This window comes from Zonotrichia leucophrys, chromosome 11 (genome assembly GCF_028769735.1).
Source record: "Zonotrichia leucophrys gambelii isolate GWCS_2022_RI chromosome 11, RI_Zleu_2.0, whole genome shotgun sequence".
NCBI classification, from domain to species: Eukaryota; Metazoa; Chordata; class Aves; order Passeriformes; family Passerellidae; genus Zonotrichia; species Zonotrichia leucophrys.
In genome coordinates this window covers 17,036,239-17,059,535 of record NC_088181.1, presented here as the reverse complement: position 1 = coordinate 17,059,535, position 23,297 = coordinate 17,036,239, and the positions used below count along the sequence as shown (strand labels likewise).

The following is a 23,297-nucleotide window of genomic DNA, read 5'->3' as shown; positions in this document are numbered from 1 at the left end:
CAGAAGTGGTTGTCAGGAACAAGTCATCCTCCAACACTTGTACTTTTTTCGTAAGTGGAGTTGCAAAGGAGATGATATTAAATCTGGCAGTATTGACATCTCAGAAGAAATTTCTAAATCTCAGTAAATCATGTAGATGTAGACCTTTTTTCAAAGGTCAGTAGGTTATCTAAGTGATGGGAATCGAGCAGGAAGTTGAGCCTGTCAATATAGCATTTTTAAAATATAAACAAGAAAGAGGTTATAAGTTTAAGAAGAAACAATTTATTTGAAAGCTAAAGAACACTGCACGTGTGATCTGGAAATAATTTAGATGTGAGAGCTTGGAAACAACTGAACATGTCCTCTGTGTAGTAAGCTCTCAGAAAGAGCTAATGAGACCTTTGTATATACAAAGAACAAAGGCTTAATTACCTCAGGGGGAGAGACTCTAGTCCAAGGTAATGTTTTTTAGATGTCTCACTGTATTATTTCTGTGTGGAAAGTCACAGCTGATGTCTTCTAATGTCAGCTCCATTTTCAAAGTGATGGGAAGGAACACTTCTTTCTTGAGAAATATGAGGGCCTACACACAGCATTATCCAAAAATGGCCATTTTGCTAAATACAGAAAATGCTTTAAGGAAGATTCAGCTTCTGTTGGGGGCTACTTGGCTGCTTAAACAAAAGGCCCCACATGTTTAGTAACTGTTATGGTGAAACCAAATGATCATGGCTTTGAATAGATGGCATTGAATAGAAACTGAAGGGTACAGATAAAATATAAATTATAAACAAAGGAAATGGTGAATTCTACACCATTTTTTACAGAATATTTTTTTGTTTACAAAAATCAGAATCAGCACTTCTTAAATAGAGAACCAGCTTGTTTTGGCAAAGAATTTTTTAGGGAAGTACTTAGAAGTGAAGTGTAAAAATGCACATGTCTGAGCAAACCAATGGGCAGCTCCTAACCACCCTGAATTCAGAGAATTCAGCAGCCTTCACTGCTTCCTGATGCTCCATGGTCTTCAACAATCCTGGTCTTTTACCATCCTCCTCCTCTTGCTCCTCTGCCTGGTGCTCAGCATGAGCCAGATTTTTTTCCTTGTGTTTGTGGAGACCTGTCAAATCTGATGGTAAGAATAACTGCATCCATAGCCTGTTAGTGGGGTTTCAGCATTAATCTCCTCTGTTCTCACTTTGAGAGGAATAAAGTCCATATTTCTGTTCATATCTGCTCAGTTTAGTGAATACAGTGAAAGATGTTTACTTATTCTGCATGTAGGCACCTCCAGAGGTGATGAGAGGTGCGTGCTAGTGAGAAGGTAATTGCCAGCTGAATCAAGAGGTATTTTGAAATTTTTATTCCTGGCAGAATTAGTGGTTTGTAGGCATCCTGGATGATCTGTTCCAGCCACTCCCATTCCTGTTGCAGAGATTTACATGGCAAGAAATAAGAGTTGAGAATTTCTGTAGATCAATCCACTGCTGCTTGGATGTGGCCTTGGACTCTGGGACATGGTTTGAGGCAGTGTGACTGTGTAGAGCTTTCTCAACCATCTTTGAGGATGTGATTTCTTCTCCAGCAACATCAGCAGGAGGCACAGAGGGGTTTGTGGGGTTAAGTCTGGCAGACACAGTCCTGCAAGTGCTGCCTCTGGGTCTTGCTCTGTTTTTCTGTGTGCTTTCATCTTCCTGTAGGGAGAAGGAACTGGGGTTGGTGAGCAACAGATCTTCTGTGTAGACAGAACAGATGATGTAATTTTGGTGCAAGAGCTGGACTGTGCCTCCCCACAGACTCTTCTATGGGCTCTTCTCTGCAGTTTCATATCTTGACATAAACAGTTTCAATCTTTAAGTAGACATGCACCATCAGGACAAAATTCTTTTATTCTTATACAGTTCTAGATATGATGCTGTTAGCTAAGGACTGGAATTCTTGTTTTGTTTGCTGCTTGTAGAGGCTCTGCCATGAATGGAGTAACTGAAGCACTCTCAGAGTTTCAGGCATGCAGTGAAATGTTAGGCTCATTTATACTATCTTTCCAATCCTTACAGCTTTAATTCTTTCTAATAAGATCAGTAGATCTGCAGAAACTGATGAGCACCAAGTCAGGCAATTTTCTGTGTGCCACTTGAAAGCAGGCAAATGGATTTGTTAAGCCTTGTGTGACAGCTTGAATTGCTGAAAGTTGTTTTGAGGGTGTACTTTCCCTTCACTTTCACCCAGATGATGATTTGTGCTCCGCAACATGGATTAAGGGAATCACCATCAGTATTATGGATTTCTTCTTGAGACTGCAAGAGCTTAAGAGCTGTTGGAATCATCTCTCCTGAATGCATTTCATTTTGTTCCCCAGGTCTTGCAGTGGTATTTGTTTTCCAAGTTGCAGATTGTCTCCTTAGGAGTTGCAATCAGTTAATGTGTCTTTAAAGCTTTATTCTCCTGAGTTCAGCTTTGCAAAACTCTCTGCATGAGCAGAAAACCAAACCATGCACGTGGGAGTTTCCAGGACAGCATGGAGGGGGTGTCTCTTGATATCACTTTCTACTTCTGTTGTGTTGCATTCACTTTAATTTAACTTCCTGGGTGTCAGGACAGGAGATTGTTGGAGACTCAACAGATTAGTCTGGACACTTTTTGCCATATAATGTTGAAATGTTGATACATGTTTTCTTTACTCAGAGTCTTTTGCAAAGACTTATAGGTCCTCTCTCGATTTTTACAACAGATATTTCATAGCCCCAAGAGTAGATCCTTGGAGTCATCTATCTCAGGCTTGGCTCTCAAAAGAGTAATTCCACTGGATTGAAGAGGCAAGTGTTTGAAATTCAGGAGACTATAAAATTGATTCTTCCATAAAGAAGTAATTTGTGGTAAATGGTGTAGTCCTCTGGACAGCCATTCACTCATTTTATGTGACTGGGACCCTTGAAACATGGTCAGAAAGATTAGAGAAGGACAACCCTGATCTGTTATTTATCAAGCCAAGAAAACTTTCTTTTTGACGATACAGCATCTGGAAGCAGACCCAGCCCAACACCATCTTACTCAAGGCTGCTGGGACCAGGGTAAATGCAGTTTTAAGAAACATTTGGATAGTGTTGTGAAGTTTGCTAGAAGATTCTGAAATACTTTACCAGCTTTTCTATATTTAGTTGCATGTTCCCTGCTGGGGAAGCAGCAAGGCACTGTGTTACTCCAGAAAGCATGTGGGAGATCCAGGCAGGGTGGCAGGGATCTGAATTCTGGCAAGGAGAATTGTCTGGTGTGAGCCTTCTCCAAGAAAGTATCCCCCCAAGAAGATGTTAGTCACTCTCAGGTGACAGCTGCCATTTATTTATGTGCTGTGTCCTTGCTCTGGCAGTCTCTGTGGACTGAGGAGGAAATCAGAACACTCACTGGCCAAGGTGCTGCCTTCAAACAAAAGCAGTTACATAGTTAGCATTTAAATAAAGCCCAGCATTAAATTGAAAGACAAGCTGTCAATATATATCTGATTAGCTTCTATCATAATGCTATTTCTGATATTGGCCTTATTACTGCCCTTCCCCAGCGCTTCTAACAGCTGAAATATTTCTTCTTGAATATTTCATCTTGTTTAATATTACTGTGTGTGCAGTCCTTAGACATGTTTGTCCTTGGTCTGACAGTGCCAAGGCATCCTGAGAGGCAAGAAAAGCAGAGATGTGGGTGGGACAGCAGTGCTGTGGGGTGATGCTGGTTTGGGCTCTGCTTGTCACTTTGCTGCCACTGCAGGGCTCCTGGGGACAGCAACCAGGTACCATCCATAGTAAGCTTTGAGGCATGGTGAGTTTGGAGGAGTTTTGGATGAGTTAGAGATGGGAATTTTGAGTGGTTTTGGATGATGTGGTTTATTTGTTTATTTTTTACAGAGGTAGGAAGGGTGGGTTTGGTTTACATCGACATGGCATGGTATAGAAGGTTATAAGACTCTTAGTGGTAAGGCTTTTTAAGGAGTTATTGATTAATAAAACACTGATGTTTGTATGATGATTTATGTTTTTGACCTAATCTTTAAATATTTCATTTTATGGACTCATGCTACCGTGTAGGTTTTCTTAGCTAATTATGTTATGGCACACAAACCTACAGTACTGCATTTTAATTTCTTTATTTATCTTTGTAGCTATTTTTTAATATCTTAAACTCTAAAACTCTAAACTGTATTTAGCTTGTTTCTGCTTTAAACTATAAATCTACATTTTTATTTTTAGCACTTAAGTTTGGAAGCTTTTTCTAAAGTCTCAGATTAAATCCTGTGGTTAATTTAAAGCTTTGGCTTAACAGGCCTAAAGTTCTGAGAGTTCCTTGCATTTCAAATTCAGATTGTTTTCTCTTCCAGGCAGATTTAGTGCAATCTTTGAAAAAGTGATGAGTGTTCTCGATAAACCTTGATAAAGCTCATTGCTACATCAGCATTTTTTCTTGTTAGATATGAGCCCTTAGATATTCCAAATGACCTTCCCAGACATGTTCTTTTGAGGAGATGCAGCTCATATACTCTTCATAATAAACTGTTGTTCTTATTATTTCATCAGAATAGAAATGGACAATGCACTTTGTAAGGTAGTAAAATATATTCTCTGCCCCCAAGAGCTTACTTATAAGCAGAAATAGTCAAAAATGGAAATGAAAGGATAGGGTTTATGTAAATCAAACTAGGCAGCAGCTCAAGTCTTATTTTGTAGTTATTTCAGTATTTGTATGTTCAGTCACTTCATGATAGATGCCTGTGATGAAAACATCTTAGCCATCACAGTGCTTTAAATGTTAAATGCTTTTAGAGAAAACTTGAAATAAACTGAAATTCCAGCAATTTCACTAACATATCCAAACAGTAGAAATCAACATGAAAATTCAATTTTAACATGTCTGAGTTAGAAGAAATAACATCATATACCTTTTTAAATATTTCTAAAATGCAATATAATGGGTAAATAGGATTCTCCTACAGAGTTACTGGTTTCCTTATGTCACATTCAGATCACTGCAAGCAGTGAAGCCATAAAGCAGTTTACAGTGATGTACAACTACTTGGAACATGGAGAGCTTAGAAACATGTTTAAAACCTGTAATTTATCACATTTTAGTTTGTCTTAGCCAAACAAAATCTATTGCAATAACATGCAACTTTAAAGGTTGAATTGCTGTGGGATATTGAGTTTTCCTGAAGAGCTTTAGAAAGATTTGCACTGCAAACTGCCTTAGCCATAGTAAAGAACAGCTAAACTTTTATCACTGACACATTGATAAGTCTCAGCCTCCCATTAATGCAGCCATGGCATTACGTTCACCTTCCACCCTCCCCTCCCACATGGAGGCAAGGGGATGCCCTAAAGAAATGAATATTGATGGCTCCTCCAGTAGCTGAAGCCTGTCTTGGCTCTTGTTGTTTCCTAAAATTAGGAAGGAATTAAATAGGAAAATTGGTTAATTGTCACCTTCCCTAACGAGCAGGCTTTTAGTGGCCTTGTGCTTTGAGCTGAGGAAACTTGAAGACATGCTGGTGCAATAATAAGGATAAAGCATTTCTCTTTATTATGGTCAGTTACTGCTAATCTCCTTTTAGAGCTTTAACAGGGATTTATAGGGATTCATTTGTGCTTTAGATTTGGAGATAATTAAGTACCTTTCTGCTGCAAAGAAGAAATGGAGAGAGAATTGGCTCAAAGCTAGAAAAAGATTCCTGTACTGTCACATGTATTAAACTTCCTTTTATTTGGTTGTCACCCCAATAGGAATGATTAGTGGGTTGTAAAGAAAGAAAATGTATTGCATTACATCTATTAAAGCATGTTTTATATGTAACAGTAATTAAAATATAATTGAAATCATGAGTTCTTCTAATTATTGGCTTTACATAATGCATAGTTAAAGAGAGAGCATCTATAAATGTGTCTTTTTTACACATCCAGAAATGGTTTGCTGGCAGCATTTTAATTAAAGATGGATTAGCTAAAATGCAGTTTAATCATTCTGTCATCAAAGGATTTAGACCTCGTTAATTAGCTGTTGATAAATAGGTTTAAAGTACAAAAAATTTAATTTAAAATATGCCAGTTGTGATCTAGAATTATTAGAGCTGGAAATGGAGCAATGAGTCTCAGAAAGATCTGTGCCATCTCTTTCCTTAATATTAAATTAAATATGAAATGTAGGCCAGTGCAGAACTTTGTTCTGCCTTGTTAGTAACGGATGTGATTCCAACGGGTCTTTGGAATTGGGGAAGAATTAAACCAGAGACTCTTTTTACTGATCATTGCCTTGCAGTGCAGCACTGGGATCCATTTTCCATTTATGTATTTAGTAAGGACTGAAAACTATTTGAAAAATCCTTCTGCTCTGGAGAATGGATGGAAACAAATGCTGTTGAAGGGTTTCTAGCTCCTCCTTGCTGTAGAGGTGTAGCCATGATATTTTATGAAAATTCCTTTCCTTAGCATTTTTTCTCCTGAGAAGCTGGGAGGCCTCAGGAACAAAATGTAAACAATGGTTATCTGCTGCTGTGGAATGCAACAGGTGCATCTGTGATTGGTCTCATGTGGTTGTTTCTAATTAATGGCCAGTCACAGTCGGCTGGCTTGGACTGTCTTGGTCAGACACAAGCCTTTTTTATCATTCTTTTTCTATTCTTAGCCAGCCTTGTGATGAAATCCTTCCTTCTATTCTTTTAGTAGAGTTTTAATATAATATGTATCATAAAATAATAAATCAGCCTTCTGAAACATGGAGTCAGATCCTGGTCTCTTCCCACACCCTCAGACCCCTGTGAACACCGTCCCACAGAGGAGCAGAGCAGAGGAGCTCTCTGCGTTGGCACAGCCAGGCTGGCGGAGGCAGAGCAGCCAGGAGCACGGGCAGTGTGGGCTTAGCATGGCACAGGAGCAGCTCCCACCTTGTCCTGTGCTCCTGGTGCCAGTGCTGAACCTGCCAGTGCAGAGCAGGGAGGTGACCCTGTCCCTGCTGTGGCTGTGGCTCTGCAGGCAGCAGGAGCTCATTCACATCTGCTGGGTTCCATCCCCTGTGGCTGCTCTAATCACAGCTGGAATTCCAGCCATGGCCTGTGGGAACCCAGAGCATCCCTCTGGCTGTCCAGGATGGCCAGGACCCTGCCAGGGGGCTCAGAGACCCTGGCACAGAGCCCAGAACACCTGTGGGTTTGATTGTGACCCATGGAGCAAATTACCAACCTTAGATGAAGATCTGCAAGCCACAACAGTTTAGGTAGAATGAAAGTGAAGTTATCACGGGGTGGAAAAGTCGATTTTGGGGTTTTTGGTATGGGGGTTCAGGAGGCAAGATGGAGGGAACTGGGCATGTCCAGCCTTTCTCCTTCTTCTTCTTGGCCTCCATCTTCTGCTGTGATGTTGGCACTTACAGATTGGTTTAGAGTAGAAGCTCACTGTCTAACACAGGTGACAGGTATTGGACAGTAATTGTAAACATTGCACATGTAGTTTTTAGTATAAAGCCATAACACTGCCCTGGGGGCAGGCAGAGTGCCTGGAACTGTCCTGCTGGATGGACCTGGGCAGGGCAGGAGAAAGAATTTTATAGATAAGACACAATAAACAACCTTGAGACTGAGAAATGAAGAGCCCTGACTGCTTCTTCAAGCACCGGGCTGGGAAAAGAGACCTTCCAACTTTTCTCGGGGTCACTCTGATAAGCCAGAGACCCCAACAGTGGCCATGTCCCACACTAGGCAGGCTTTGTCTGTCCATCACCCGAAGGGTTCCTGCCTGGCTGGAGGGGGAATCCTCACCTATGTCCCTGTGGCAGCCCCTGTGCTGGGCTGGCAGCTCTGCAGGAGCCAGCAGAGCTCACACCTCCTGCTCTGAGCCTCTGCCTACCAAAAACCAGGGGAGGTAGACCAGACTTACAAGTCTGTCAGAGTTGACATTAAACCTTGTTATTATGAATATCTTAATAATTTCAATTATTATGAAATTACTATGAAGTATGAATAGTAACTGTATTTCAACAGGATTGATAGTTCAAGATTTCAGTAGTGTAATAGTCATAATATTTGAATCCACAATGAACTGGGTTTTGTACAGATGAATCAAACACGTCTGACAAATAGGTGAATTTTCTGACTAGAGTTAAAAGAGTTTCAGGAAAATAGTAATTTGACAATCATACCTGAAGACATTTTTAAAAGGCTTCTAAAGTGTTAATTTAAAGATTGACTTATTGAAAAGTGGTATTTACAGAGCATTCTTGGTAACTGTCCTATCTCTAGGGTACCCATTCTGTTGTCTTGCCAATCTTCTGCAAAAGCAGCAGCTGAGTAGGAGGTTACAGCCTTACATAATCATTGTTTGCATTTGAGCATTGCTAATGAAATGGCTTAACTGAACTCCTGTGGAAAAGCATAACTTGAGGAATTTTCAGAGGCAAAGAGATGTGGCACCAGTGTAGAATCAGATGAAAGGCAAATCAAGGGAGAGTGTCCATATGCACTTCTTTAAAATCACATCTTTGAAAGCTCTTGTCCTTTCCTCATACTGGAAAAAGAAAAAAATTGGACTAAACTCCAACAGTCCTCTTAGAAAAAACTTACATCACTCTGTCTGGAAGGGAGAAGGGAGAAGGGGAGATTGCCCCACATGAAATCTTAAAGTGCTGCAGTATCAGAGGTCATGTTCTCTGACTCAAAAATCATTCAGAAGTTCTAGATTTGCAAATTGATGGGGGAAAATTGTCTTCATGTGGAATAGATAAAAGGAAGAGCTATGAAATTAAAAAACAAAAAGGAAATGTCTCTATGTCTGAGGAAAATGCAGTTCCTGATTCTCTAAATTCTCCAACCCATTTAGCTTAGACAAAAAGATGAATTATCAGCTCATGTTATATAAGCTCTTCAGTTATTCTTTACATAAGACAGGTAATTTATAATTCCCAATTATGCAATTAAAATGCTAATTACCCCTCACCTAAACTCTCTGTTCTTGAACTGATATTATCAATTACCTTCAATCATTGCAAATCATATATGACATATGTGACAGTGCTGAGTTCTGTATTATTTATGGACTTTCTGTTTCGTGTGTCTCTGGTTTCCAGGCAGTATTAATGGCTTTACCTTGATGGATTTGGCTTCCTGAAGGAATAGTATTCCTTCTGATCTGTGTTGTTTTGTATCTTAAAATATATCTGCATTTTAGGGTAATCTTACCCTCTGTTCTGCCCTGAGCTCTGGCTTGTGATCCATTTTAGTACAGAGAAGTAGCACACTTAGAAATCCCAATTTGAATTATTTATTATAGAGGTGAACCCACTTACTTCTGTGCTGCTCTCACACCACTCTCCCTTACTTCATAAATGTTCTTACTGTATTTACATTAAGGTACTGCCAGTTTCCTCTGTTATACCTGCTTGCCAAAGTTACATTTCTTCTGTCCCTGCTGAACTCACACAACATTGGTCACTTTTAAGGTTCTACTATTATGTAGCATTTGCTGCACATGAAGAAAAATTACTTATTTAAAGAAAACACAGCAAAAATGAGAACAGAATCTAGCTGTTATAATTCAGAGGGATCAACATTTTTAAAAAAATTCATATATTATTTCTGCTTGTGTATGATACAAATTAGGACAATTGTAAATAGAGATGCTTCGAAGTGTAGCTCCTGTCAGTATCTCTGGTTGATAGCAAGCTTCAGCAGCTCTCCTCTCTGAGCATGCAAAATAACCCAGCCAGGGATTTTAATCTAAAATTTTCATTAGGAGTAGTGTAACCAGTTAGTTTAAGAAGTCAATGCACACAAGTGGTTTTATTTCCTGTTGTTCATGGATTTGCAAGTTCTGTTCTAAACAATTTCCAGGCAGAAATCATTAAGTGTATTGTCTCCAAGGTGAAGAATAACTTTGCTCATCTGCTCATTGTGCTATTTTTCTTGTTTGGCTGCAAGTTACTAATCCATTGTTTGTTCATTAATAGTAAGTTGGATTATTCCTCCTAGATTTCTCCACTCTATTTTACCCTTTTGCAATGAAGTACTGACTTTTTGTTGTTGTTTTTGTATTAAAACAACCTCAGAGATGTTTTGCAGTACTGCTGTGTGCTGTTGTGAACTAAATGAAAATAGGATTAGATAGGCTAAGCCTTTAAGCATCTAGTTGCCCATGGAAAATAAATTACATTAGCAGAGTAAGTAGGTTAACAAAGAAAAATGCTCTGTTTTTAAGAGCCTCACTATGTGTAGTGTGGGATTAAAGGAAGCACTGCTCACCTTGTTCCTGTATTCACTGATGGGATGTTACTGACACCTTGTCTTCTTCCTCTGAGCATCTTTCAGTCTAGTTTGATGTTAATATAAATGCTTTACTAATCATTTGCAAATTATAATTACTGTGGCTCAACAATTTTGTGGGGTTCTGGCTTTATAGCTTTCTTATGTGGAGATTTTGATGTGTCTAAATGATCAAAATAATGGTCTCAATCCTGGTATAACTGGAGAGATCAGCTTTGAAATATTTGGCCTTTTGTGAATGCTTTAGAAAGGCTTTGGATTTTAGCCTGTATTATGGCTATGCTTCATATTTACACTATACAAAAACATAATGGCATATTCCAGTTGAAATTCAAAAGCAATTTAGTGCACAGGTAACTGATAGACACTCACCTACATCTTCTAATTGTAGTCATAAAAATAAAAGAAGGAACTACAGAAAATCCTCCAAGTCCTGTCCAAAACTCCCTTAAGTTACTGTGGTTTCCAGTTTATAGTTCAAACCTTCCTGCTTGCATTTCAAGGGCTATGTTCAATCAATACTATTTTTGAAGCATACAAAGGTTTCTTTTTATTAAGAGGCAACTTTCTCAAATATCTTCAATATAAACCCCATAATGAGATACTGACCTACAGGTGTCCTTGATCTTTTGTACTTGTACTCTACACAGCCTAAATTTGGGTTTTTGAACTACCATTATCCACAAGTGTTCTAGATGCAGTACCTGGCAGTCATAAACAGGATTATTCAGGGCTTTTCTCTCTCTTGTCAGAAACCTTGGGCTGGGTAATTGTCCCTCCAAGTGATGTGCATGTCTCATTCTGCACCTGGCTGCAGTTACTGGGGGTGTGGGACCATCACAAGGTCACTGAGGAATCTGTTGGGCAGTGTTACAGAAACTTGGCAAGGATTTAAATGTTTTTTGCTCAGATATTCTTGCTGCTTTTAGTTCCTTCTGTATCTCTCTTTTCTCCATGTTTATCATGCTTTCTGTAATTGCATTTCTTACCGGTTTTGCAAGATACAGGTCAAAAGGCTCAATTGGATTTTTATTTAAAATTTGAACCTTTTTGATCTAGAAGTGTCTTGGTTTCAGGAGTGAATAGCTGAGAAATGCCAATGTTGCTTTTTTATAAAGCTTTATAAAAAAGTGACATTTGAGTTATATTTCTTATAACTCAAGAACAACTGATGATAAGAAATTAAATTAGAGATTATTTATGTACTTCTTTTAGAAATAAAAATAATGCTGCTGAGTGTGCATAGATGTGTTGTATTCTAGTATGAGAAAGAACTGAAAATAAGCAAAATATGGGAGCAGTCAATACAGATAGTTCTATTCCTCCTGCTTTATGTGTCTTTATTCTGCAAATTCACTTAAATTAGGACAACTGTTAACAATAAACTACCTTAGTTAATGTAATTTCCATTCATAGCACACAGATGATTGTAATTGTCAGTGTGCATTAGCAGTAGAAGCTGGACCAAAGATGACCATAAAACACAAACATCATTGTCAGAGTGATTTTGATAATTAGGCACAAGCACTGTTCATAGAAGGTTTCACTTTAATGGCTTTTTGGGCTGGTTTGAAGTTGAGGCTCTTTAAGCATTATGGAGATTTGTTTGGCTGTCTGCAGTACTCCATAGGATCTGAAACACAGCCAGTAGATCCTTATTCTGTTATTTCTACTGGTGAATAACCCATTATTTCTGAGTTTTCTTCTCTCCAGTCAGCACAGTCAGTGAGACAGTTGAGTCTCAGCAGAGCAGTGGGGTTAATATTATCTTGTGCCTCAGCAAAGAGGAGAAATTCACTCATGTCATATTTACCTGAGTTGATGGTGACTAATACTTGGGTGTTTTTAGATTGATGGAAAAAACAGTGAGTTTTTAAAACTGCCTTAACTCTCTGCATATTGTCAGTCAATGAACATGATGGTTTTGGCAATAAAAAAATACCACCAAACCCAGGACGTTCTTTTACACAGTAACAACAACAAACCAATTGTGTCCAAAGCAACGCACAGCCCATGCCAGCTCTAGCAGAGCTGTTGCATTTACAGGTGACATGTGACAATTCTCCAGAGGTTGGTCTGTGTACACCACTGAGGCCATCCTTCCATGGTAGGTGATACACACACCCTCTGCAGAAACACTGCACAAATAAATATGGCATGAAGCTTTGAAACCTGTGCAATGAGAAGAGGAAGAAGAGCTGCTTCATTTCTGTGCCTGTGCTGGTGGCATTAGAAGCTCAGGGTGAAGCATAAAACTGACTGAACACACATCTCCTCCAATCAAAACCACCAGGAGAAGCTCAGGATGCAATATTTGCAATGGATGCAGAGTGCCAGATTAAATTATATTCCATCCAACTATTTCAGACTCTGTACTTTCATGCTGCTCTTATGGGTGAAGATTCTTGCAGACAGTGGAATCTTGGTGTGATGAAATCAAGTTCAGAATCTGCATTAACTTCAGTGGGGCTGGGACTTTACCTTCAAAGTCCTGGTATTTCTCTAATTCTACATACTAGAATTACTAGAATCTACATTTCCAGCTTTGAAAAGCCAGCCTGTGCCATCTTCTTTGTCACTTATCTGTGCTATATCATACAAGGATGTTGGCTGTCTCTGATGAGAATTTTGGAGGTTTTTTTCCAATTGCATGAAGTCATACCCTGAAAAAGTAAATTCAGAAAAGTGATGTGAATAGTTTTACTAGCAGGAAAATCATCAGCTGGCAAAGTTATACCATCATCAGCTCAATCACACAGATGGCCCCTTCTGTCTTAGTCTTAAAAGGAAGTCTATGATGTCTGATGAAAACAGAAACAAAGTTCAGGCAACAGCTGGATTACGCAATGCATGTCTTAATTTATTTATTGCTTTTTACTGCTAGTCAGGGAGAACTACAAGAGGTACTGCCATTACTGGCTGCACAGTTTCATATTAATTGCAACTATGAATATGTGATCAGTTGTCATAAGGAAAAATAAACCTTGCTGTCCTGCATCACTGATGATGCAAAGATATTTAGGACCTTCATATTTCATTTTTAAGCTCTTTATAAGGTTACTGGAAGTTGCTGTCTAGGGGCATAGTTCATCCAGTCATTTAAGGTGAAAGGTTAATAAAATACTCTAAAAGTTGCTTCCTAAAATGTAACTGTATATATATAACTGTAGAATTATTGTGCAAAATGTTTCTGTAGAGTGTCTTGTCTTAGAGAGTAAAGCTTGCCTGCAAGCAAATGTTTCCATATGAAATGTCCATTTCTGTGAAAGGATGTCTGTGTCAGAAAAAATGACAGTTTAGGTGATACATTTTATCAGCTCAGTTCGGTGATATCTCTGCTGGATTCTCACCATGTCAGAGTTTCTCCTTAGCTTCTCTGGCATTTCACCTACTCATTGCCATCATTCATTTATGGGCCAAAACAAACTTAGTGTTTTCTACCTTGTAAACCACCACAGTATTTTGAACAGAAAAGAGATCTTGTAAACAGGGTGTCCTTCTACTGAGTTTCTAAATGGAGGCTTTTCTTTTTTCATATGTGATTAATTTGTATGTTTTCTTTTGTTTCTCTTTAAATACTGTCATTTTGTGTAATTTTAAAATCCAGTTTAGATTTACAAGCATGTAATGTCTTTAATGTCTTTTGAATTTGAATTGTGTTCTGTGGCTCGCTGCTGAAGAAGGACAAAATCACAACATCTCTATTCTTTGAATAGCACCATTATCATTCTATGTTAATGAAATTATTTCAGTATTACAAGAAATGAGGTTTTGGAATTCATTCAGTATTACAGGGAATTGGATTGTAACTAGAGCATATTTCAAAAAGAATAAAAGGATCCATGATATGTGCTTAGCTCGTAAAGCACCTAATCCTATATTAATTGTGCTTTGGGCAAATCTGCCCTCATCTGAAGGGGACTTTGACAGTGAAGATGAAAATATTGTAATGCTTTTTAAGGCCAAACAGCTCCTCCAGCAGGATGGCAGTGAAAGAGGAGTTCCACAGGCTGCTCTCCCTGCCCTTCCCTGCCCAAGCACACACAAAAGCAAACAATGTTGTGTTGTACTGTCCTTTATAGGCTGCAGGAGACTTGGCCTCATGTTATCACAAGATCTTCTTGCTCTTGGGATTGAGTTTGTGTTAATTTTTTTCCCCATGTTTGGACAGGGAAAGATCAGAGAGGTATTTAGGTACCACAGTCTGAAATTGAGTAAGTCTTAGGTTTTCTCTGTGTGTGTTGTGCTACAGACAAGAGAACATGAGAGTGTCCATCCCAGCCCAGCTTGTGATGCAGGAAGGACCTGGTTAATGTGAGGGGAGAGCTCTGCTGGCTGGTCTGGAGAGGAGGGTGAACAGCACAGGCAGATGCAAAGGGTTAGGGGATATTTAGTTCAGCTTCACAGATGTCTGTGAGGTGGTAAATTGAGAGGACTTCTGCTGAAATTATTTTGAAGAGCTTTGACCAGTCTGGCAAGCTCCTTCCTCTGTGAAGGGCTGGTTGGACTTCACTTTTCTTGAATCTACATGACATAGATTGAGGGCAGCAGGATTGGAACGGTGATCATGGATGTGATTGTGTGCCTGAAATGCAGCAGTGCAGTGTTTTTCTCAATTCCACTTTGGAGAGTTTGGCCAGCTTTACCAGCTTCAGCATTTTACCTGTTACCATCCTGTTTGTTCTGTGGCCAGATGAAGTCTCTTGCCAGCAGTAATTTCCCTTTTGGTGTGGAGCTGTGAGGAAAGCAGTTGCCATTTGAGGTCACTGAGCTGCACTGGAGCCCCTCTCTGCTGCAGAGTTGCTCAATGGCTCTGTGGAACTCACCTGCAGCTCTGCAGGGCTGCTCAGCTGTGCATGGGGGGCAGGTGGAGTGTTCAGCTGAGCAGAAATAGGCAGAGACTGGGGATTTCCACCAACACAGCTGTACTCAAGCAGAACTTGTTTTTCTACCTGTCTTGGGGTGGTTTGGCAGAAATCAATAATTGGCACCTTTGTTTCTTTGCAGCCTGTTCCAGCACTACTGCTACGCTCGAGGGGGCATGCGCCACACCTCCTACACTTGCATCTGTGGCAGGTAAGAGGATGATTTACACTGAACTGGGCAGGCTTTATAGTCAGCTTCCTTCTGGGTATTTGTAAAATTGGTCCTTTTAGGCATATCATGTGTTTGCAAATGCCACCAGAGTGAGTTCTGACCTGTTTTCGCTGGAGAAGACAAAGAGAGGTAGGTGCTTGCCTGTGTCTCCTGAAGACATAACGTGGCAATAGAGTTTGCTGCACCCCAGAGGTTCCCCAATGGCCTCTCCTGCTGCTGCCAAGATCATGTTTATGCTCACCCCTGTGCTGCACTTGGCTTTTTTATTAAATGGCACCATGGAGAGGGGCTTTATGGCTATTCTCTGTTGCTCAGAAATACTTTATTTGAAGTACACCTTAAGTGTATTTCTTATAATCTTCAAAATTCTTTGTCTCGAAGATTGGGATGCAATTGAACTAATCTCTTTGGAATTTGGAATTTTTTGCTCTCTCTGCTTCTTGCTGAACAGCTAGTGTTGAAGGTTACTGTGTTTGGGAAAGTAGTATAAAAGTTCTCCCTGCAGTTGTAGAAATGCACAAGAGAACAGTGTGGGACACATGCTGAAGAACAGCTGTGTGCTTCATGCAGAGATTAATCTTACTTAGTGGAATTAATCTAATCAGAGATGTATGACAGTGAAATGAGCCATATATGTTGGTATATATGTTCCACTTGTTCTGCTCCTACTCAGAAACATTTGCCCTCCACTGAAGTCACATACAGTTACAAAAGATAATTTTTATGTTAATGACAATAATTCTATATTGCTTTGAAGGTAATAAGAACAATTAGCACCTTCACTTCTTTCTGCAGTTTACTCAATTGCTTATTTGTAAATGCAATTTTCCAATTTATATGCAAAATTGCAGCAGGAGCATGAGCAGTTTTATGGCAAATTGTGTATCTAAATTGTCTGAAAAGTTTCCTGGTTTAAGTACCATTGTATAACTTGAGAATTAACATCCCAGTGAAATGAGACTCCATCTCTAAGCTTTTGTCACTGACAGTGATGGTGTGATTTTTCACAGCCATGCAGACTGCACATTCACTTAGGGTGGATCAGAACCTGTGCTGCAGGATCTGCTTTGGGTGCTGGTGGCCAAATCACTTTGTTAAACCTATAGAAATGCCCAGTCAATATTTGTGTAGTGGCTCCTGGTGAACTGTGGGACTGCAAACCCAGGACCTGCATTACACCCAGGAGGAGGAAAGCTCCAACAGCAGCTCAGAATTGAGTACAGACAGGAGCTCCTGGGTGTCCTGTCCTGCTCTGCAGGGCATGGGGGTGCAATTAGAGCTGCCTCTGAGCTTTTGGAGGATTTAAATCACAGAGGAGGGCTGGCCTTGGAATGCCATATCCAAACAACATTTTTTTGTTAGCAGCTGCCGTTGTATCCTACCACTAGAAGTACAGACAACCTGATTTAAAAAAAAAATAGTTACATGAGATAGCAATTTACAGACTAAGGTCTTTGTATTCTATGTTCTCACTATGAGTGATGAAGTAAGAATGAATAATTTTAACAGTTTTAAGCTAGCTCCTAATAAATGAATGAATTCAATTAACATAGTAATGGCAAAAATAATAGACATTTTTTAATACTGTGAAAATGTCATGCATTGTAAATATTTCACTTAACTACATTTACAGCTAAAAATAGCTTTTGCAATTAGGATTTTTGAATATTTTATTCTATTCAGGCTGAATTTTATATTTTCCTGAACACTTAAAATGGGCATATTTTGACAGGATCTTTCCTTTTTAGATTACAGGCCTGATAATATTTTCCATAGAAAATAATAATCCTTTTAAATAAAAAACAAGTTTGTTATTCTTTTTTTTTTTAAATATGCTGATTAAGCTGGAAGTCAGGAGCAATCAATACAATATTTCAGTGCAGAAATAAATCACTTGTCATGTGATGGGTGCATTTAGTTATTGCTGTCCTGTGCAGTGTTACATTCTTGAGGAGATGCTAAATGAATATTTGGTGTGACCAGAAGTGCTCAATGTGTTGACTGTTACTATGAGAATAGTAACACACATTGATGAGTGTGACAGGGTGTTACCTTTTGAGATCAGTCCTGAAGTCAGTGATATTTCAAAAGCTGCCAGCTGGGGAGTGGTTTGGAGTGCAGACCTCACTGAGTGTCATAGAAGGAGAGTAGGAACATTTGTTAAGCATACTTGGATATTTTTGGCACTCATCTACAAAGTGCTGCTTCCAAATGCTAATGAATTATTCACTGCAGTGTCTTAGGATACCAAGGAGCCATTTTTACAAATGGGAAAGCAAAGGAAATCCATTCCCATGTCCTGGTGATGCTGGGGTGGGTGGCATCCATTGGGAGCAGAGGTTCCAGCTGGAGGTAGGTGGTGGTGGAGGCATTGGTTTCTCTGGAACCACCACAGAAGCCACCAGCAGCTGCTGCTCGTTGCTTTCTCATCTTAGAATCAGGTTCAGATCTCCTTGACTGATGTCTCTCATCAGGTGCTATCAGCCATCAAGAATAACCCTGTGCAATGAAATGTCTTCTTCCATCTGAGGGTTGCCATAAGTGAAGATTTTTGGACCAGATTAGGTCTTTCTTTAACTTCAGTACAACTTTTTTAGATTTCGTGCCTTAGACAAAAAAGTGGCAAGAAGGGTTAATGCTTTCTTCTGGGTTGATTCTATGATGATTTAAATCATGATGGAAACAAGTTCCAGTTTTATTCAATGGTCTTTTGTTTCTTCTTTAGATGTTCTTAATACAGAGCTACTAGCTACACTTTTTGTAGTGCTTGATGTTCAGCATAGTCCTGTTCTTAAAATATTGCTGATATTTCTCCTCTTTCTTCTAATGATTTGTTTTCAGGGTGCTCTCTGATCTCAGATGCATCTTGGGGGATTGTTTTCCTTTGCTAGTAATCAGAATCTCTTGCTACATTTTGCATTCTCAGTGGTGTTAATTTGCACCTCTTCTGCTGCTTTGTGCAATTCTTTCTGGAACTAACATGTCTTTGACACCAGTTAGAAGCAAGTTATTAAAGGAATAAAAATGGAACAAAATGGAATAAAATGGAATAAAGATGGAATAAAAACAGGAACCTCTTGGAGGTTTTTTCAGATTGGCTGCCTGAAGGTGAGCATTGGCAGCCTCATGTGTGGTGATTTTCAGAGCTGCTGACCAAAAGGAAGGCAGTGATGCCAGTGATCCTCACCTCCCACAGTGCTTCATCATGAACTGCAACTTGGCACTGCAGTGCTAGACCTTGCAACTGCTGCCTCTTGGAAAAGAAAGAAGTAGCTTCGACATGAGGCTCATTTGCTTTCATTTGCTTGAGTGATAAAGTTCTGGAATGGCTGCCCAGGGAGGTGGTGCAGTCCCCATCCCTGGGTGTGTTTGACAAAGCCTGGATGTGGCACTGGATTTAGCTGAGGTCTTGGGGCTGGGTTGGACTCCTCATCTTGAAGGTCTTTTCCAACCTGGTCATTCTGTGAATTCTGTGCTTTGCCAGTGGCTGGGGGTTTTGTTTGAATTGTTTTAAAGCCACCTTGAAAGGCTTACTGAATCAGTGTGAACAATTTCTGGCTAACTGTAGCATTTACTTTGTGGGTACACATCATTTCTGCAGCATTCTCCAGAAGCATCTTCCTGCCTTCATCTCAGGACAGGGGTAAATGCAGCCTGCAGGGGAGATTGGATGTGCACCTCTTAGCAGGTTACCACTGGAGGTTTCCATAGCTCTGTCCTAATTTGGGTCAGTAGTGCAAGTGTGAGTCAAGCTCTCCCACCCATCCTCGGCTGCAGGGCCTGCTCAGAGCCAGGGATCAGTCCTTCAGTGCACATGCTGTGTTTGTTTTGGGTGAGAAGCAGTTGGGGAGCTTTCAAGAGCAGGTTGGCTCTGCCTGGTTGCTAATGGCTGTGAGCTCAGGGTATCTGCCCAGAGCCAGCCAGGGGAGCAGACCCTCTCATGCCAGTAAATCCCTGAAATGCAGATGGTGTGCAGATCTGGTCCTCAGCACCAACTGTGCTCCCTGTGCTGAGATCCCCTGTGTGTGACAGAGCCAAGATGTGCCTGACAGATCAGGAGCCTCCAATGCCAAGAAAGATTGTGCCTGCTCAACGCTGCACCAACGGTGCTGAAAAACAGATCCTTCATGCAGCTCCCCTCACAGTTGGTGCTGAGCCTAACAGAAATATTTTGTAAACTAAAACCTTTACATTAAAATGTGCAAAAGGAATCCCTCATCTTTGTATTTGCAATGTGTTTTGTTGAAAGCATTTGTGCAGTTGTCAAATGTGAGTATATGACTTATTTATGCACTGGTATGGGGTTTGTAACTGGGGGTGCCAGCACATCTTGATAAGTAAACGAGCTGTCTGCAAATACATAAGCATGGACTCATGCCCTTAAGGTTAATGATAATTTTTTAAAAGTTGATCATAAATATATGCATGTGATGTTTGATTCTCCTACTTTATCCCCAGTATTGGAGGGAGATAAGGAATAGTATCTGCAGCTGAAATCCTGGCAAACTGCTGTGGAGTGTGGATGTGCACGCCAGCTGTTGGTTGTCGTAGTTGAGATGGAGATAATACAAACAACACGCCCCATTTTCAGAAGGCTTCAAACTGTTTTTATTATAGCATGCCTGCTTTTTATACATTCTTACAAAACTCATAAGTTTACACTTTACTTTTTGGTCAGAAGAGACAAAGTGCTCATTGGCATAGGCAGTTGCAGGTTTCTTTTATTTATCCTTCTTTCTTTCTTGGTTTCTGTGTCAGTGACCTTGGTAGAAAATTCTTTCAGGGGTAAACATGGATCCTCTTATCAGACTTCTCTGTGGCTCACAGAAGGTGCTGTAAAACCTCTTCCACAGTTGGTGCTTTTTATTATTTCTTGTGTTTTTCCTTACACACCAAACAATGTCATGCAAGGTCATTCTAGTTACTTCCACGTGCCATCATCCCAAAATTTCAACCCTGCACCTGGGAAGCAGATCCTGAGGCAGAGGAGCAGTCAGGGGCAGGAGCTCTGCCCCCCTGTCCCCTGCTGGGAGAGCTCAGCTCCCACTGCACACCCTGCCTGGCACAGCACACCTTTTCCTTTCATTGCACTCCATTGCTCTATTACAGATCTTTTCTTCAGATAGAGCAAACTCATTTTGAAAGTGTCCTGGTGTGGAAAATATTCCACCAGTGCCCAGGAGACAGAACATCTCAGAAAGAAGTTTATGTCTGTCTTCATCTTGTATACAGGTTTTCTGGGTCCATTTTTAGCTATCTGCACAGCTGCAGAGGTTCTCAAATCCAGCATCCAGCCAGTTCTGAAACTGGGCTTAAACCATTGGACCAGCATCACAAAATGAATGTGTTGCAACCTTAGTTCTTAGGGCTTTTTAACTCTTGATTTAACAACTTTTGACTGTTCTAATTTTTTCTGTTTGGAGTGTGTATAATTTTATGAAGCACACTTTGTATCAGAAAATCCCTGTGATTCTGAAATATCACTTTTCACTGTCTTATTACATAGTTAAAAACCACTTAACAATAAATACTTACTGTTTTCAAAATATCAATGTAGAATTATTCAGGTTGTAAGAGCCCTCTGAGATCCCCCAGTTCATCCATGAACCCAGCAGTGCCAAGTTCACTGCTAAACTGTGTCCCCAGGTGCCACAGCTGCATGTATTATTAAATACTTCCAGGGACACAGTCCAGCCATTTAGATAGGGAGCCTGCAGAAACTTACTGCTTTCTACTCCATAATCATTGTTTATGAAATTATTTGTATGCCTGATGATCTTTTATCACAAGTACTTCATGTGTCTTGAAGGTAATCTCTCTTTGGATACAGTGCATGCTCACTGTTTTTGTAATTGCACACATCACAAGTCTAAGATGAGAAGTGTGTCAGATGTCACATTTACTCCAGACACAACAAAAAATTGATTGAAATTGAGCCTCAGATTCCTGACATCCAAGATACAAAGCTGTTCCAGCATCACAGCTTGAAAGAACTAAATTTGAGCAGGGTGACCAGTGAAAGGTTTTGATTAAAGCTGAGGTGCAGACTGGCAAGTGAGCTGCAGGGGTTGGAGAGAAGCTGCAGTAACCCTGTCCCAACATGGGTATTTTTGGGTGTGATGTAATTCTTCCAGCTTTTTTGAAGAGAAAAAATGAGAGCATCTATCTGAGGAGAACAGTAAAAGAAAAATAGGTAGAGCTTGAGATCTTTATCAGCCTTTTAACTGACATTTTATAGACCCAGAGGAATATCAGTAGGCAAGAGAGGATGCCAAGGCCAAATGTAGGTCACTTAGTGGATCATGGAACTTCAGAAGAACAGAACAAGTGTCCATCCTTCTCTGGGGCTGTTTTATTCTTGTGAATCAGCAGTTTACTCTGAAAGGTTTCCAGGAATAAAAATCTTTTCTTTGCAATGTGATTTTTCAACAGCAGGTGAGAAAAGTGACAGTTTTAATCCCTGCTCCTGCAGCTGGCATTGTGAGCTGGGAATGTTCCCCAAGCAGTGCATCCCTGCAGCAGAGCCCACCTGTGGCCATGCCAGGGGGGAGCTGGAGCTGTTCCCTCAGACAGCTCAATTCCTCCTGTCCCAGTGATTCCTAGAGTGTTTCAAATGTCAGATATTACCCCAGTGGAAGTTAGCTTGTTTTATGCCTCGGACTGTTTAACCTTGAATAGGGAAAAAGAGCACTAAGTAATTTAAAAAATAAAAACAACAACAACAGCAAAACCCATCAGAAAATAATAAATGGGTGTAAATTGAAAAATTACTTGCACCTAATTCTTTCCTTTACGCTGTCATGGACATAGGAAATGTCATGTTCCTTCTGCACCAGGTCCTGTCCTACAGCCAGAGTAAAATTCCTGAGCTGTGCCCAACTCTGCTGCACAAGTGCTGGGGTGGTTACTGCAGCCACACAAGGGATTGGATCAGCTCTCACAGGCTGCTTTTTATCGGAATACACTGATGCTTACAGAGCTCCTTCTTGTGTCACAGGAATGTGTGTGTTAATGTTTCTTCTTCCACTAATTGTGCTAATTTTCTGTTTGCCCATCAGTGGGGAGAACTCATCTGTTTTGCACTATGGCCATGCTGGAGCCCCAAATGATAAAACTATTGAAGATGGAGACTTGTGGTAAGTAAAGGGTTACAAATTGTTTGGTATTTTTGTTTTGCTACTGCTGTTTCCATACAGGAATTGTACTCTTAGAAAAAGGATAACTGCATACTGATAAAAAGACTAAATCTTTAAAATAAAAGGGAGCTTTGCATGCCAGATTATTCTGGTTTCTTCCAAAGGTCCTGTACATCTGCATCTCCAGTTGAAAGGGAGGAGATATTGTTTCAAACACTTCTGAACCAGAGACATTTAGAACTGAGTTTAAGAAATTGCTGTATTCTAAGTACAAGGGCAGTTACAAAATTCATCATTTGAGTTTGCTCTTGGACCTCAGATCCAAACCTCAGCTCTGGTGGTGGGGTGGAGAGTGTTGACTAATTTTAGAGAATTGCATCAAATTGCAGAATGGATTAGATATTACAAATGCCTATGTGCACATAGACACCCTACAAGATACAGAGATTAAAATGTGTGAAGAGATCAAACCCAGTTCAGGTCAGGGAAGGGTTCTGTGATGTGCCAAAAACTCCCTATAAAGATTTACTTAGAGTTTAGTGATGTGTAATACAGCTGCAAATCTCATAAAGTTTTATCTATGTGTACTCCATGTCCACATGTTTTGCAGTATCACTGCAGGTGAGAGCAGAGTGAATGGGAGCACCAAATACATTCCCAGAAATTGAAATACTATTTGTCTATTTGCCTATTTGTCTGATGTGTAATATACAAAATCATAACTTTCACACTTCACCTCCAAAGACATGGGTCAAAACGCCTTTGTTTATAAAAATGCAGAACTAGTTTTGGAGGAG

The 23,297-nt window shown here is 40.0% G+C and overlaps 1 protein-coding gene across 2 annotated transcripts in view; it reads left to right on the top strand.

Annotated features, from left to right (window-relative positions):
• The window catches only part of PEPD (peptidase D), a 150,917-nt gene that overhangs the window by 70,680 nt on the left and 56,940 nt on the right, over positions 1–23,297 (top strand). For both annotated transcript variants that reach the window (XM_064723274.1, XM_064723275.1), the window contains exons 10-11: positions 15,275–15,343; positions 22,423–22,500. In XM_064723274.1, the coding sequence (XP_064579344.1) occupies positions 15,275–15,343; positions 22,423–22,500 (147 nt within the window). The remainder of the gene's footprint in view (positions 1–15,274; positions 15,344–22,422; positions 22,501–23,297) is intronic.